Source organism: Doryrhamphus excisus, linkage group LG3, assembly GCF_037039965.1.
Source record: "Doryrhamphus excisus strain RoL-2023G ecotype Guam linkage group LG3, RoL_Dexc_Guam_v1.1, whole genome shotgun sequence".
NCBI lineage: Eukaryota > Metazoa > Chordata > Actinopteri > Syngnathiformes > Syngnathidae > Doryrhamphus > Doryrhamphus excisus.
The window spans coordinates 4,261,995-4,278,447 of record NC_136359.1 but is presented as its reverse complement, the minus strand read 5'-3'; the positions used below and the strand labels follow the sequence as shown (position 1 = coordinate 4,278,447).

Genomic DNA, 16,453 nt, shown 5'->3' with positions numbered 1-16,453 from the left:
AAAACAAAATCATCAAAGGATTTTATATTTTTATGTTTTTAAGCAAAAAAAATAAAGAATTATATTTATTTATTTATTTATTAAAAACCAAAGCTTTTGTTTTATTAGTTGCTCGCGCCAAAATTTCAGCCTCTTTTTTTTCCATTTGGCCTCTTTGCTCTGATTTTTTTATTTTTGCTGGGATTTTGGTGTCATTTTATTTTCTAAATGAATTAAATGTATTATTTTATTGTTTATTTTTTAAATACTAAATGTATTACCACAAGCCAATAAAAAAACAGGCTTTTTGCCTCACTTTGGATACTTGCAAGTAGGCGTAAATGTAATATTTTTGCAGTTATGACTCTGAAAATACAGTTTTTAAATATTATTAGAGCCCTTAGACATAATCTGGCATCCCTATAGTTACCTTTAGCACTTTAAAGGATTTTATATTTTGATGTGTTTTTTAGGCCAAAATTTTTTTAAATTTATATTACATATTATATTATATAATATTTATTTATTTATTTAAAAACAAAGCTTTTGTTTTTTTAGCTGCTTGCGCCAAAATTCCAGCTTCTTTTTTTTTTTTCCATTTGGCCCCTTTGCTCTGATTTTCTTATTTTTGCTGGGATTTTGGTGTCATTTTATTTTCTAAATTAATTAAATGTATTATTTTATTGTTTATTTTTTATATACTAAATGTATTACTCCAAGCCAATTAACCCCCCCCCCAAAAAAACCCAAAAAAAAAGACACTTTGGACACTTGCAAGTAGGAGTAAATGTAATATTTTTGCAGTTATGACTCTGAAAATACAGTTTTTAATATTATTAGAGCTCTTAGACATAAACTAGCATCCCTATAGTTACCTTTAGCACTCATATTATGCATTATTATTGTCTCTTATTACTGAAATGTGAGTGATGTACTGTACCTGCTTTAGTCCCCTCTGACAGGAAGTTCCATGTCTTGTTTTTTGGTCATCATTTCGCCATCGAACCGGTACCTTTCTGCGACGCCAACCACACTGCCGGTGTAGAAAAAAAGCACGCTACTCCGACATCGCTTTTCCTGAACATCTCCATTCCTCCTGCATGTAATCCATCTTCCTCTCAGTCCGGAATGTCTTGTGTCCATCTGTCAGCTGTTCCACCCCCCCCCCCATCATCTCACACACACACACACCCACAGGGAGCGTGACGTGGGGCCAGCGGTAACTGTAAACCCCACGCCGGACTTTGCTGTACTCGGGTGGGGTCTCATGTTCAAAGAGGCTCTGAGGAGGGCAAGAACAAGGGCGGCGGCGGTGGCGGTTTTTCCACGGGGAATCTCACTCACGTGTCTCGACAGGAACATCACTCACTTGTCATTTTGGGAAAAAATGTTGTCGGTTTTCTACAGCAAAGGGGGCCGTGTCTTCCAGAGGGGGGTGCGCCGATTACACGGGTCACGGTTCTTCTCCTTGCTCTTTGATTGTTGGCGACACGTTGCTTTGGGACTACAATTAGCAAGAGAATAGTCTTGTTTGAGTTTGACTACCTATGAAATGGAGCACTGCTACAGCAGGGGATACTATGACCGCCGCCCCGACTCTCCAGGTAGGCTTCAGGCTAAAAAAAAAAAATTTTTTCCAATTTTTCGTCATTTATACTCTTTTTATTTACAACATATTGCGCAACTGTAGGGTCTTGAGACACATGCTAACTCGCAAACTAGAGAGCTAGCGACCTAAACGGTAGCCTTCAAGTTATTTCCTTTCAACTTAAATAGCCAAAAACTTACCACTTCCACACGGATAGGGAGGATAACTATTAACAGTTATTTAACCTTTAACATGAACATTAATCAAACGTAATAATTTTTTATGGGTACATGATACCATACAGCATCCATATCAAACTTGCGCGGGCCTCAAACTAGTGTCCTGCGGGCCACATTTCTACCGCTTTTCCTCACGAGGGTAGTTGATATTTGTATTAATATAAATTGGGCATTGCTTTACATTAGAATCATCATAGTAATAGTCATTTTTTTTCTAGTGTTTTTGGCGCCCCCTGGCGGCCACAGCGTCCTTAGCAGCTGCCTACACTACATGCATGCGGTGATGTTTATCCCCTCTTTCGGACTGTTTTTCCTCTTCATTTTTCCAACTATTTCAACTTTGTTCTCGTAAATTTTCTTGACGGAATTCCAACTTTATTCCCTTAATATTTTGACTTTATTTTTGTAACATTATAACTTTTTCCGCCACTTAATTTTCAGAAAAAGATGATCTGAATGATGTTATTTTGTTGTCATAGCAGTATATTGTTATTCTTCTTGTGAGAATATAACCGTTTTCTCTTAATAGTTTGATTTCATGCTTGGAAAATGTCAGTAAATTTTTTTCAATTTTTGCAGTTTTTTTTTGTTAAATTATATTTTGTAATGAGGGCCAAGAAAAAAACAGCGGCGGGCTGCAAATGGCCCCGTGTCCGCACATTTGTAACCCCGAGTGTATACCAACAAGGTTTGAAAAAATTAACGACAATTGTGACATTGTGAAAAATACGGCGGTGGTGGTCTTATATTTGAGAGAATTACAATAAAGGGGTTATGATGGTGACAGTTTGACCCTGGAACAGATTATTTTGAAAAAAAAAATGGTATTGGAATCAAACAGCCTGTGTGCGCTTGTGTGTGCGTTGAAGCTCCTCCTGTTTTTAAGCACCTTAAAAAAAGTCTGGCACGACAGAAATGCTCCAAAAGGTCAACGCGTCAGAGCTGCCCCCCCCCCGTCCCCGTCCCCGTCCCCACACCTAGCCTCCTGAGTGTTTACACACGTCAGTCGTTTTCACTTGACACTTTCCATTTCCTGCAGGTGTCCCGATACATTTGTCTTATTATGAATGTTGGGGATGAAATTCTTACAGTCACATGCTACTAACCGTGCGGTGGTGTAGTGGCGACAGCAGAGCAACAAAACACCTGGGATTGGTGCATAACGGAGCTCCTTTTTGTCTCGTTCTGCAGAGAAGACTGGAAAGGAGGTGATGTCCAAAGGCACCAGCGGCATGGAGGTCATCCTGTCTTCACTAGAGGTCAGTCACTCCTCAAGGGGGGGCGGGGTCTCTTTTTGACCACCAATGTTGTAATAGCGAGCAAATTGTTCATTCATAACACGCTACAAATGCAGCTACTGCCATCTTGTGGCGTTAATAAAAAAAAACCTGTGACCTTTGACAGAGCACCAGGGACGCCCAGACCATCTTGAACATCCTGTGCATACTCAGTGAGCTCCTGACCTTGGGTGAGTACTAAGACCTGCTACCATTGTAGTAGTCAGTTTATTTACATATCAATCTGATGGCGCTGTGCCTAAAGGGAATTGGACACTATTAAAGCTACTACTAGTCCGCAAAAGAGCAAACTCGGCATGGAAACAGGAGTTCAGAACATTCACTATCTCTCCAATGGACATGTCCCAAACGTCTCAGTCTGGCTTCTCTGACTTCATCTCCAATGTCTCTCTGATGGATTAGTTCCTGATCCTATCCATCCCGGTCACTCCCAATGAGAACCTCAGCATCCTCATCCCTGCTACTTCCAGTTCTACTTCCTGTCTTTTCCTCAGTGCCACTGTCTGTAGACCAAACAACATGGTTGGTCTCGGTGGTATCGATGGCGTCGACACGTCGTCCCAGCCCTAGTCCTAGTAGCAAAAGAGCAAACTCGGCATGGAAACAGGAGTTCAGAACATTCACTATCTCGCCTCTGGACATGTCCCAACCATCTCAGTCCGGCCTCTCTGACTTCATCTCCAAGGCCTCTAACATGTAATGTGTCTGATGGATTCGTTCCTGATCCTATCCATCCCGGTCACTCCCAATGAGAACCTCAGCATCCTCATCCCTGCCACCTCCAGTTCTGCTTCCTGTCTTTTCCTCAGTGCCACTGTCTGTAGACCAAACAACATGGTTGGTCTCGATGGTATCGATGACGTCGATACGTCGTCCCATGGAAACAGGAGTTCAGAACATTCACTATCTCTCCTCTGGACATGTCCCAACCATCTGAGTCCGGCCTCTCTGACTTCATCTCCAAGGCCTCTAACATGTAATGTGTCTCTGATGTATTCGTTCCTGATCCTGTCCATCCCGGTCACTCCCAATGAGAACCTCAGCATCCTCATCCCTGCCACCTCCAGTTCTGCTTCCTGTCTTTTCCTCAGTGCCACTGTCTGTAGACCAAACAACATGGTTGGTCTCGATGGTATCGATGACGTCGATACGTCGTCCCATGGAAACAGGAGTTCAGAACATTCACTATCTCTCCTCTGGACATGTCCCAACCATCTCAGTCCGGCCTCTCTGACTTCATCTCCAAGGCCTTTAATAACATGTAATGTGTCTCTGATGGATTTGTTCCTGATCCTATCCATCCCGGTCACTCCCAATGAGAACCTCAACATCCTCATCCCTGCCACCTCCAGTTCTGCTTCCTGTCTTTTCCTCAGTGCTACTGTCTGTAGACCAAACAACATGGTTGGTCTCGATGGTATCGATGACGTTGATACGTCGTCCCATGGAAACAGGAGTTCAGAACATTCACTATCTCTCCTCTGGACATGTCCCAACCATCTGAGTCCGGCCTCTCTGACTTCATCTCCAAGGCCTCTAACATGTAATGTGTCTCTGATGTATTCGTTCCTGATCCTATCCATCCCGGTCACTCCCAATGAGAACCTCAGCATCCTCATCCCTGCCACCTCCAGTTCTGCTTCCTGTCTTTTCCTCAGTGCCACTGTCTGTAATTGGCTCCAGAATCAACCGTCATAGGTGAATTTCCATGTAGTAGGATTTAGTAAATAGAGTATTTTGAGTAAAGAGCAAACTCAGCATGGAAACAGGAGTTCAGAACATTCACTATCTCGCCTCTGGACATGTCCCAACCATCTCAGTCCGGCCTCTCTGACTTCATCTCCAAGGCCTCTAACATGTAATGTGTCTCTGATGGATTTGTTCCTGATCCTATCCATCCCGGTCACTCCCAATGCAAACCTTTATTCATACTCACATTCATACCTATGGACAATTTGGAGTCGCCAATTAACCTAGCATGTTTTTTGTGGGAATGTGGGAGGAAACCGGAGTACCCGGAGAAAAACCCACGCATGCACCGGGAGAACATGCAAACTCCACACAGAGATGGCCGAGGGTGGAATTGAACCCTGGTCTCCTAGCTGTGAAGTCTGCATGCTAACTACTCGTAAGTGTTATCCCTTTGCTCAGTGTTTGATAATAATAAATAATAATAATAATAATACATTTTATTTGTATAGAGCTTGGCTGCACTCGGCGGTGGAGTGGTTAGTGCGCAGACCTCACAGCTAGGAGACCAGGGTTCAATTCCACCCTCTGCCACCCTCTCGCCCGTAGACAGCTGGGATAGGCTCCAGCACCCCCGCGACTCTCGTGAGGAAAAGTGGTAGAAAATGAATGAAGGAATGAATTTGTATAGCGCTTGGCTGCACGGCGGTCGAGTGGTTAGTGCGCAGACCTCACAGGGTTCAATTCCACCCTCGGCCATCTCTGTGTGGAGTTTGCATGTTCTCTCCGTGTTTTCTCCGGGTACTCCGGTTTCCTCCCACATTCCAAAAACATGCTAGGTTAATTAGCGACTCCAAATTGTCCATAGGTATGAATGTGAGTGTGAATGGTTGTTTGTCTATATGTGCCCTGTGATTGGCTGGCCACCAGTCCAGGGTGTACCCCACCTCTCGCCCGTAGACAGCTGGGATAGGCTCCAGCAACCCCAGTGACCCTTGTGAGGAAAAAACGGTAGAAAATGAATGAATGTTTCTCCATTGACCCCCTGGTGTCCTTTCTGTTCCAGGCAAAGGGCGCCGGGTGGGAGTGTTTGTCTCCAAAGGTGGAACGGGAGTCTTGCTGCGTATTCTAATCAGCACCAGTAAAGAGTTTCACCCCAGCGAGGAGCTGATGCTGCAGCTTCACTCCCTGCTGGCTAAGGTGGGCCCGAAAGGTAAGGAGCTCCGTTTCATCAGGACACAACATTAGGGACACCTGCACAATTAAAAGACCTGACAGCCTTTATATGTGTCCCGCATGTTTGTACTCAGACAGGAAGTTGGGCGTGAAAGCGCGTCTCAGCGGCGCTCTGAACATCACCATCAACTTGATCAAGAAGAACCTCCAAAACGTTAAACTGCTTCTACCGTGTTTGCAGGTTCTAAGGGTTTACTCTTCCAACAGTAAGTCCAATGTTACCATAATTTGTTCTACCATTTGTTGTTTGATGCTGTTTTTTTTTTATTTATCCCTGTCCAGTGGTTAACGCCATATCGCTGGGCAAAAGCGGCGCGATCGAGATCATGTTCAAGATTCTGGCGCCGTACAGCAAGAAGAACACCAGCCTGCTCAAGTACGTACATGAAATCTTGAAAAAACGTGAACCCAGCACCCCCTGCAGGCCTCATTCGTTATTACATCTTCTCCTGTGTCTTCTGACTCGGCAGGGTCGCTGTGGATGCACTGGCCGCGCTGCTCAAATCTAGTGAGTATTTGATTGGTGATCTTAAATAAGCTCTGATATCCGCTTGTTGTTCTACATCTTATACAGCAGGGGTGGGCAAACTGCGGCCCAAGGCTACATCCGGCCCGCCAGGCATTTCCAAATTCCTAAATTTTAAACCTTTAACATCGAAACTGTAGCCGGCAACACTAAGTCACTAAGCCATCCAAACAACACAACATCTCAACACACAATGCACAACATTCATATTGCTGGACTACCCAGCATGCCTTGCGGACATTTGGAAATAACAGTTTTTAGTTACATGTTATGTTCAGTGTATCAGGTAGTTAATTTATGTAATGTCTCGCTGTGGATGTATTGTTTTCGTTTTGTTGCACCGTGAGCAAGTATGTTCTGTTTGCTTTAAAATGCTTCATTTAGGCTAAGAATACCTAATGCTTATTCATTCATTCATTTTTCTACCGCTTCTATCTTCACGATGGGAGCCTGTCCCAGCTGTCTTGGGGCGAGAGAGGCGGGGTACACCCTGGACTGGTGGCCAGCCAATCACAGGGCACATATAGACAAACAACCATTCACACTCACATCCATATCTATGGACAATTTGGAGTCGCTAATTAACCTAGCATGTTTTTGGAATGTGGGAAGAAACCGGAGAACCCGGAGAAAACATGGAAACTTCACACAGAGATGCCCAGGCGGAGATTCCAACCCAAGTCTTCCCGATCTCCTGATTTTGTGACCCAGCATGCTAACCACTTGTCCACCGTGCGGCAACCTCCAATTTTCATTAATTAATTTTCTACTGCTTTTCCCCTGGGGTGCTGGAGCCTATTCCAGCTGTCTTCGAGCGACAGGCGGGGTACACCCTGGACTGGTGGCCAGCCAATCACAGGGCACATATAGACAAACAACCATTCACACTCACATTCATACCTATGGACAATTTGGAGTCGCTAATTAACCTAGCATGTTTTTGGAATGTGGGAGGAAACCGGAGTACCCGGAGAAAACCCACGCATGCGCGGGGAGAACATGCAAACTCCACACAGAGATGGCCCAGGGAGGAATTGAAGTCAGGTCTCCAAGATGTGAGGCCTGTGCACTAACCACTATTCCACCGTGCAGCCGAGCTGGAAACCTCATATTACAAATATGTTTGTCTATATGTGCCCTGTGATTGGTTGGCCACCAGTCCAGCGTGTACCCAGCCTCACGCCCGTAGACAGCTGGGATAGGCTCCAGCACCCCCCCCCCGCGACCCTCATGAGGAAAAAGCGGTAGAAAATGAATGAATGAAGATTTCCATTCATATTTTCATCAATAATAATAATAACCGTGGGCGGCACGGTGGTCTAGTGGTTAGCACGCAGACCTCACAGCTAGGAGACCAGGGTTCAATTCCTCCTCGTGCATGCGTGGGTTTTCTCCGGGTACTCCGGTTTCCTCCCACATTCCAAAAACATGCTAGGTTAATTAGCGACTCCAAATTGTCCATAGGTATGAATGTGAGTGTGAATGGTTTGTTTGACAGCTGGGATAGGCTCCAGCACCCCCTGCGACCCTTGTGAGGAAAAAGCAGTAGAAAATGAATGAATGAAGATTTCCATTCATTTTCATCAATAATAATAACCGTAGACGCGACTGGACTCTGACGCTCATCCACTCCCGCAGAAACCAACGCTCGCCGCGCGGTGGAGGCACGCTGCGTGTCCACCCTGCTGACACTCTACATGGACTGGCACCGCAACGACACGTGGCATCGTCACACGGCCATCCGCAAAGGCCTGCTGGGCTGCTTGCGCAACATCACCAACACCAAACTAGGCAGGAAGTCCTTCACCGAAGCCGACGGCATGCGTATCCTCTACAACTCGTCCAGTGTGAGTGAGGCCGGTGCATTTTTTTTTTTTTTGCGATCGTAAAACATCTGATTCGATCTGATTCTTCTGTCTTTTCCCAGGAGTGTCTCACAGTTCGAACCCTGGATCCTCTGGTGAATACATCGAGTCTCATCATGAGGAAGTGCTTCCCTAAGAACCGCCTGCCTCTTCCCACCATCAAGTCCGCTTTCCATTACCAGCTGGACCATGCGTTGGCTTCAGGGCCCGTGGCGCAGTTATACAGCCAGCCACCCGGGGGTGAGACATCCTGCACCAAAACACAACACCCAAGCCCACGAACATGCGCTCGACATTGACCGAAACACGCACACACATTAACAAGTAATACTTGTTAGAGCAACAGCACTCTTGACCATGTTCCCTACAGGAAGAACAAATGCTCACCTCTGCATCGAGCCCTTAAAGAAGGGTAAGACCACTTCTAGTAAGACGTGGACAAATAAACATTTTCCATTCATCACGCTTGCATGCGTCATCATCTAAACGATGATTACACCTGTAATCACGCTTTTAATGCGATACTTCATCCTCACATGTACATAACAGTATCTGGAGATGCTCCATATTGGCTTTCTAAGCGATGTCCGATATTTATAGGTTATCACATGGTTTGTCTGGTATCAGGCCAGGTATCATGCCCCCAAGTGTCTTATTATCACATACTACAGTATTAATTGTGATAATACTTATCACATACTACAGTATTAATTGGCCCTGTACCCTAGAAACCGCCCATGAATGATACGGGAAAAGGCCCAAATGATACTGTGTCAAAACCCAGGGCATTGATACTGATAAAATATAGAGTTTAACCATGTCCAGACATACAGTATTTCCAATTTCTATTGTGTAAACATACTGAGCTAGCAAGCTTGTTGCCGTGTCGTCATGTACGTGCCGATATCATTGTGGGCAGTTCATGAAAGTTCATGAATCGTCATTTTTATGCCAATATCGCCTGATAATATTGGTCAGCTGATATTATCTGACATCCCAATAATTACAAAATAATATTTACAGGATAATAATGCTTTCTGAACACCTGTAATATCACATACAGTCATCCCTCGCTACGTTGTGGTTCCAATATCGCCTATTATTAGTCAAAAAAGATGAAAAGACAAGTTATAGTTATATATATATATATATATAGTAGTTATCATATAGTTATATATATATATATACTATATATAGTTATATATAGTGTTCTGGTCAGTAGGCATCACTAATGTTAGATGACATTACCCTTCACACTGTATGGAATGGAAAAAAAAAGGTTCTCCTCTCATTCTGTGTGGAAGTGGTAAGTTTTGGCTGCTTTCCCACTCCTTTTAAAACACTTTTTTACATTTACAATAACTAAATTGGAGAGGCTAAGTAGTTAGCTTCGTGGCTTGCTAATGTTTGATTACATTACCCTTCACACTGTATGGAATGGAAAAAAAGGTTCTCCTCTCATTATGTGTGGAAGTGGTAAGTTTTGGCTGCTTTCCCACTCCTTTTCAAACACTTTTTTACATTTAGAATAACTAAATTGGAGAGGCTAAGTAGTTAGCTTCGTGGCTTGCTAATGTTCGATTACATTACCCTTCACACTGTATGGAATGGAAAAAAAGGTTCTTCTCTCATTCTGTGTGGAAGTGGTAAGTTTTGGCTGCTTTTCCACTCCATTTGAAACACTTTCTTACATTTACAATAACTAAATTGGAGAGGCTAAGTAGTTAGCTTCGTGCCTTGCTATGCTATAGCGTCAGTTATGTCTCTGAAGTGATACCGTAGCCTGCGCAATGTGACATAAACAAATTATAATAGGAGTGTAACAGTGACTATAGGGGTGTTATTTCATGTCTAGCGGGCTGTAATAATGGTAATTTTCTATACTTTAATAATATAATCAATAATATTGACTCCTACTTTGCGGAAATTCACTTAACGCGCTCGGGTCTGGAACCAATTAACCGCGATAAATGAGGGATGACTGTATATTCATCACTCAATCATATCAGCACACGGGAAAAAAGCCAGTTTTAAGTTGTCATATGTGTGTTCACTCAGTGGACGACGTGGTGGACGACAGCGACGACAACGAGGACACTGAGGCAGACACGGAAAACGACACGGAGAACGAGGAGGACGAGAAGGATTGTCGCTCTTTGGTAATCCTTTGCGTGTTGTTCCCCGTAAATGCTCCAATTTACAGAGTCTACAACAGGGGTCTCAAACTCAATTTACTTGGGGGGCCACTGGAGCTAGGGTCTGGGTGAGACTGGGCCGCATCAGGTTTTCCAAAAAAAAAGAAAAAAGAAAAACGCATTTATTAAAAACAAAAAAATTTAAAAAACTTTGCTTTGGTTCCGATCTTCTACAAGAAAAGCTCTGATAAAAAATTCCACTGTTCTCAAATATCTTACTTTTTATTTTTCTACACAAAATAAGATGAAAAATAAATAAACAAATCAAGAAATCAGTAATAAATAAATATAATAATAATCATAATAAAACGGCAAATAATAAAAACTTAAGAAACCACATATAGTTGGTGGGTAGACAAATTATTTTTTTCAGATTAAAATGAACAAAGCATTATTAGAGCCCTGTAGACATGACAAAACACGACTATAGTCACATTTATACTCTTTTTATTTACAACATATTGCGCAACTGCAGGGTCTTGAGACACATGCTAACTCGCAAACTAGAGAGCTAGCGACCTAAACGGTAGCCTTCAAGTTATTTCCTTTAAACTTAAATAGCCAAAAACTTACCACTTCCACACGGATAGGGAGGATAACTATTAACAGTTATTTAACCTTTAACATTAACATTAATCAAACTAAAAAAATATTTTTTTCTGGGTACATGATACCATACAGCATCCATATCAAATATCTTATTATATGAATATTAAAGAACAATTATGTGTTTTTTGTGTTAGTTGTAATGTGAGAGAAACAAACCAAACAAAATAAAGTTGTAATTTTTGGAAAATTTGGTTGGGGAAAAAATTCAAATATGATGGGAATAAAGTCAAACATTATGGAAATCAATTCATAATATGACAAAAAAAAATTATGAAAATTGTTTAAGCAGAAAGGTGAAATATTTGGAGAAATTAATTGATAAAAAGAACAAAGACCCCAGTTCCTCAGTATACTCTGTTTATTTACAACATATTGGGCAACTGCAGGGTCTTGAGACACATGCTAACTCGCAAACTAGAAAGCTAGCGACCTAAACAGGTAGCCTTCAAGTTATTTCCTTTAAACTTAATTAGCCAAAAACTTACCACTTCCACACGGATAGGGAGGATAACTATTAACAGTTATTTAACCTTTAACATGAACATGAATCAAACGTAATAATTTTTTCTGGGTACATGATACCATACAGCATCCATATCAAACTTGCGCGGGCCGCACTAACATTAAACTTTCATATCAAGGCGGGGGCCTCAAACTAGTGTCCTGCGGGCCACATATGGCCCGCGGGCAGCGTGTTTGAGACCCCTGGTCTAGACCTTTTGTTAGATTAGCATGTTTTAAGTAACAGCTTAATGGCTAAAAAAAGAGCAAAAATAAGTAGACCAATCAAAATAAAGGTTTAAAAGATGTAATAGTGCAGGGGTGGGCAAATTACGGCCCAGGGGCCACATGCAGCCCACCAAGCGTTTGAGTCCGGCCCACCAGCCTCAAACTAGTGTCCGGGCCGCGTGTTTGAGACCCCTGGTCTACAAAGCCAGGGCACAAATTAGCACCAAAAACATTGGCTTTTGACAGCTGTGGCTGTAGGCAACCTCTTGCCCCGGCTGAGCAGTTTACACCTCACGACTGTTCCAACATTGGTTGTGCTGCCGAGTTGTGTTGTGCAACATACTTAAATAACACAAATAACCATGCGGTCATGCAGAGCCTCTTTTTCCTTTTCCACTTTCTCAAGCACCCCAGATCATGATTCAAGTTAAAAAGTGTTATATATGTGTTTTTTCTAATTCAGTGTCCTTTTAACTTTCCTTTTGGCGCTTTCGGTCAATAGAGCAGGTATTCCAGCAGAGGGCGCTATTAAACGTATGTTCCTGCATTCCTGTGGTGTTTGTTCCCCGTTCCACAGAATGACGATATCGAGAAGGACATAAACAAGCTTCATCCTCAAAAGAGCCCAACACGACCTTTTGAAGAGTTACGAGTCTACGAAAGGTTTTTCGTGGAGCTGTCAGAGGACTTCCAGGCCAGTATTTCCAACACCCGTATATTTATTATCGATAGCATAGCATTTTTGAATGAACTGACCACAATATTAGGTACACAATTGATTGTATTGTTACACTAATAATTATGGGCTTGCTCAGTAATGCACGCCCCATAGACTGCTGCTTAGCAGCTGTCTATGGGGATTGCATTACTGAGCAAGCCCATAACAATATGGGCTTGCTCAGTAATGCAAGCCCCATAGACTGCTGGGGAAGTTAAAGGAGGTTAAAGGACAACTTTGGCACTTTCTAAACTTGAGGCTCTCTTGCTAGGTGCTAGCATGGTAGCCGTTAGCATTTAAGCTAATGTACTCATGTCTACAGGCAAATACCCACATGGAATGATGTAGGGATGTTATAGGACGACCTTGGCACTTTCTAAACTTGAGGCTCTCTTGCTAGGTGCTAGCATGGTAGTCGTTAGCGTGTTAGCATTTTAACTAATGTACTCATGTCTAAAGGCAAATACACTCATGGCATGATGTGGGGACACTATGGGCCTGCCCCAAACTTTTCGGGACCTGAAGCTGTCTTGCTAGGTGCTAGCATGGTAGCCGTTAGCATGTTAGCATTTAAGCTAATTTACTAATGTCTAAAGGCAAATAGACACATGGCATGATGTAGGGAGGTTAAAGGACAACCTTGGCACTTTCTAAACTTGAGGCTCTCTTGCTAGGTGCTAGCATGGTAGTCGTTAGCGTGTTAGCATTTTAACTAATGTACTCATGTCTAAAGGCAAATACACTCATGGCATGATGTGGGGACACTATGGGCCTGCCCCAAACTTTTCGGGACCTGAAGCTGTCTTGCTAGGTGCTAGCATGGTAGCCGTTAGCATGTTAGCATTTAAGCTAATTTACTAATGTCTAAAGGCAAATAGACACATGGCATGATGTAGGGAGGTTAAAGGACAACCTTGGCACTTTCTAAACTTGAGGCTCTCTTGCTAGGTGCTAGCATGGTAGCCGTTAGCATGTTAGCATTTAAGCTAATTTACACATGTCTACAGGTAAATACACACATGGCATGATGTAGGGATGTTATAGGACGACCTTGGCACTTTCTAAACTTGAGGCTCTCTTGCTAGGTGCTAGCATGATGACTGTTAGCGTGCTAGCATTTTAGCTAATTTACTCATGTCTAAAGGCAAATACACTCATGGCATGATGTGGGGACACTATGGGCCTGCCCCAAACTTTTCGGGACCTGAGGCTGTCTTGCTAGGTGCTAGCATGGTGGCCGTTAGCATGTTAGCATTTAAGCTAATTTACTAATGTCTAAAGGCAAATAGACACATGGCATGATGTAGGGAGGTTAAAGGACAACCTTGGCACTTTCTAAACTTGAGGCTCTCTTGCTAGGTGCTAGCATGGTAGCCGTTAGCATGTTAGCATTTAAGCTAATTTACTCATGTCTACAGGCAAATACACATATGGCATGATGTAGGGATGTTATAGGACGACCTTGGCACTTTCTAAACTTGAGGCTCTCTTGCTAGGTGCTAGCATGGTAGTCGTTAGCGTGTTAGCATTTTAGCTAATGTACTCATGTCTAAAGGCAAATACACTCATGGCATGATGTGGGGACACTATGGGCCTGCCCCAAACTTTTCGGGACCTGAGGCTGTCTTGCTAGGTGCTAGCATGGTAGCCGTTAGCATGTTAGCATTTAAGCTAATTTACTAATGTCTAAAGGCAAATAGACACATGGCATGATGTGGGGACACTATGGGACTGCATCAACCTTTTCAGTACTTGAGGTTGTCTTGCTTGGTGCTAGCACAGTAGCCGTTGGCACACCGGGCCCGAGGTTCACAGCACAGGTGGCAAGCCCATCAAAATTTCCGCTGGAATTTTCTAGTTTGGTAATATTGTCCCAATCTCTCTCCAATAGGATTATACCTTTGATTGCTCCACCACATCTTCATCATCCTTAGCCCGAACCCCTCGGACAGTCCTTGTACCCACAGCTCAGGCGCTCTCCACGAATGACGTGACCACGCAGACCTCTTCGGTACTCTGCCCCCCTCCCAAAGACCCCCATTACTCTACCCCGGCTCCTCTTCCTCCTCCGGCTCTACAGCTTGACACGCTGCGTTTCAGCAAGGAGCGAAACAAAAGAGAGGAGGTGGCGCAGGATCTCTCACACGCGCTTGAATGCGTCGCCCTTAAAAGCGAGGACTCTTTAAACATGGACAAGCAGAAGGGATCTCCCATCAGCACGCAGAAAGTCGCTCATTCTCCTCTGCTTTTGGAGGGCATCGCTATTCGCTGTTTGGCAGGAGGGGGCGGGGGGTCAGACTGTGGGTCGGAGGGTGCAGAGGATGAAGGAGCCGTGCTGGAGGTACCCGACACGGCCCAGCTCCTCCCGCTGCACGACCTGGACCTTTACGTGGACATGGTGAAGGGGACTCATTCTGTACCTCAGTACACTGAAGTGGCCTACCCAGACTACTTTGGACACGTGGCCCCCACGTTTAGGGAGCCCCTCCTGGAGAGACTTTACGGCGTACAGAGGTGAGACGCTGACACACACGCCGTTTATTCAGCCTCACTTTAAGGTGCTCAAAAATACAGTAGTTAATGAGGAACTAAGGAATAGAGTAGTTACTGAGGACCTAATGACTAAGGTACATCAACTTAGACTTATTAGTTATTGTGAAATTAATAAAGTACTATGAGTAACTCATGAGTAGTTGCCAAGGAACTAAGGCACAGCAATTTAGAGTTGTTACTGAAGAAATCATGAAGAACTAAAGAGCAGAATAGTTACTGAGGAACTAAGGCACATCAATTTATAGTGGTTACTGAAGAACTCATGAGTAGAGTAGTTACTGAAGAACTCATGAGTTACGAATGAGTGGAGTAGTTACCGCAGAGCTAAAGCACATCAGTTTATAGTGGTTACTGAGGAACTAATGAGTAGAGTAGTTCCTGAAGAACTAGGGCACATCAATTTAGAGTAGTTACTGAAGAAATCCTGAAGAACTAATGAGTGGAGTTGTTACCGGAGAGCTAAGGCACATCAATTTATAGTGGTTACTGAGGAACTAATGAGTAGAGTAGTTACTGAGGATTTAAGGCACATCAATTTAGAGTAGTTACTGAAGAAATCCTGAAGAACTAATGAGTTGAGTAGGAACTAAGGAACTAAGACACACCAATTTAGAGTAGTTACTGAGGAACTCAGGCACATCAATTTAGAGTATTTACTGAAGAAATCCTGAAGAACTAATGAGTTGAGTAGGTACTGAGGAACTAATGCACACCAATTTAGAGTGGTTACTGAGGAACTACTTAATAGAGTAGTTATTGAGGAACTAAGGCACATCAATTTAGAGAAGTTACTGAGGAACTCATGAGCTACTAATCAGTGGAGTAGTTACCGCAGAGCTAAGGTACATCAATTTATAGTGGTTACTGAGGAACTAATGAGTAGAGTAGTTACTGAGGAACTAAGGCACATCAATTTAGAGTAGTTACTGAAGAAATCCTGGATAACTAATGAGTTGAGTAGGTACTGAGGAACTAAGGCACACCAATTTAGAGTAGTTACTGAGGAACTACTTAATAGAGTAGTTACTGAGGAACTAAGGCACATCAATTTAGAGTAGTTACTGAATAACTCATGAGGTACGAATGAGTGGAGTAGTTACCGGAGAGCTAAGGCACATCAATTTATAGTGGTTACTGAGGAACTAATGAGTAGAGTAGTTACTGAGGAACTAAGGCACATCAATTTAGAGTAGTTACTGAAGAAATCCTGAATAACTAATGAGTAGAGT

At 43.2% G+C, this 16,453-nt stretch overlaps 1 protein-coding gene across 4 annotated transcripts in view; it reads left to right on the top strand.

Moving 5' to 3' along the window:
• agtpbp1 (ATP/GTP binding carboxypeptidase 1) overlaps positions 1-16,453 on the top strand; it is a 43,024-nt gene that overhangs the window by 7,333 nt on the left and 19,238 nt on the right. For 2 of the 4 annotated variants that reach the window (XM_058072105.2, XM_078789480.1), the window contains exons 4-15: positions 2,998-3,065; positions 3,211-3,274; positions 5,860-6,006; positions 6,104-6,235; positions 6,312-6,405; positions 6,500-6,537; positions 8,194-8,402; positions 8,483-8,660; positions 8,791-8,832; positions 10,479-10,579; positions 12,531-12,647; positions 14,563-15,185. In XM_058072105.2, the coding sequence (XP_057928088.2) occupies positions 2,998-3,065; positions 3,211-3,274; positions 5,860-6,006; positions 6,104-6,235; positions 6,312-6,405; positions 6,500-6,537; positions 8,194-8,402; positions 8,483-8,660; positions 8,791-8,832; positions 10,479-10,579; positions 12,531-12,647; positions 14,563-15,185 (1,813 nt within the window). The remainder of the gene's footprint in view (positions 1-2,997; positions 3,066-3,210; positions 3,275-5,859; positions 6,007-6,103; positions 6,236-6,311; positions 6,406-6,499; positions 6,538-8,193; positions 8,403-8,482; positions 8,661-8,790; positions 8,833-10,478; positions 10,580-12,530; positions 12,648-14,562; positions 15,186-16,453) is intronic. The other 2 variants (XM_058072107.2, XM_058072106.2) reach the window with 1 other exon arrangement.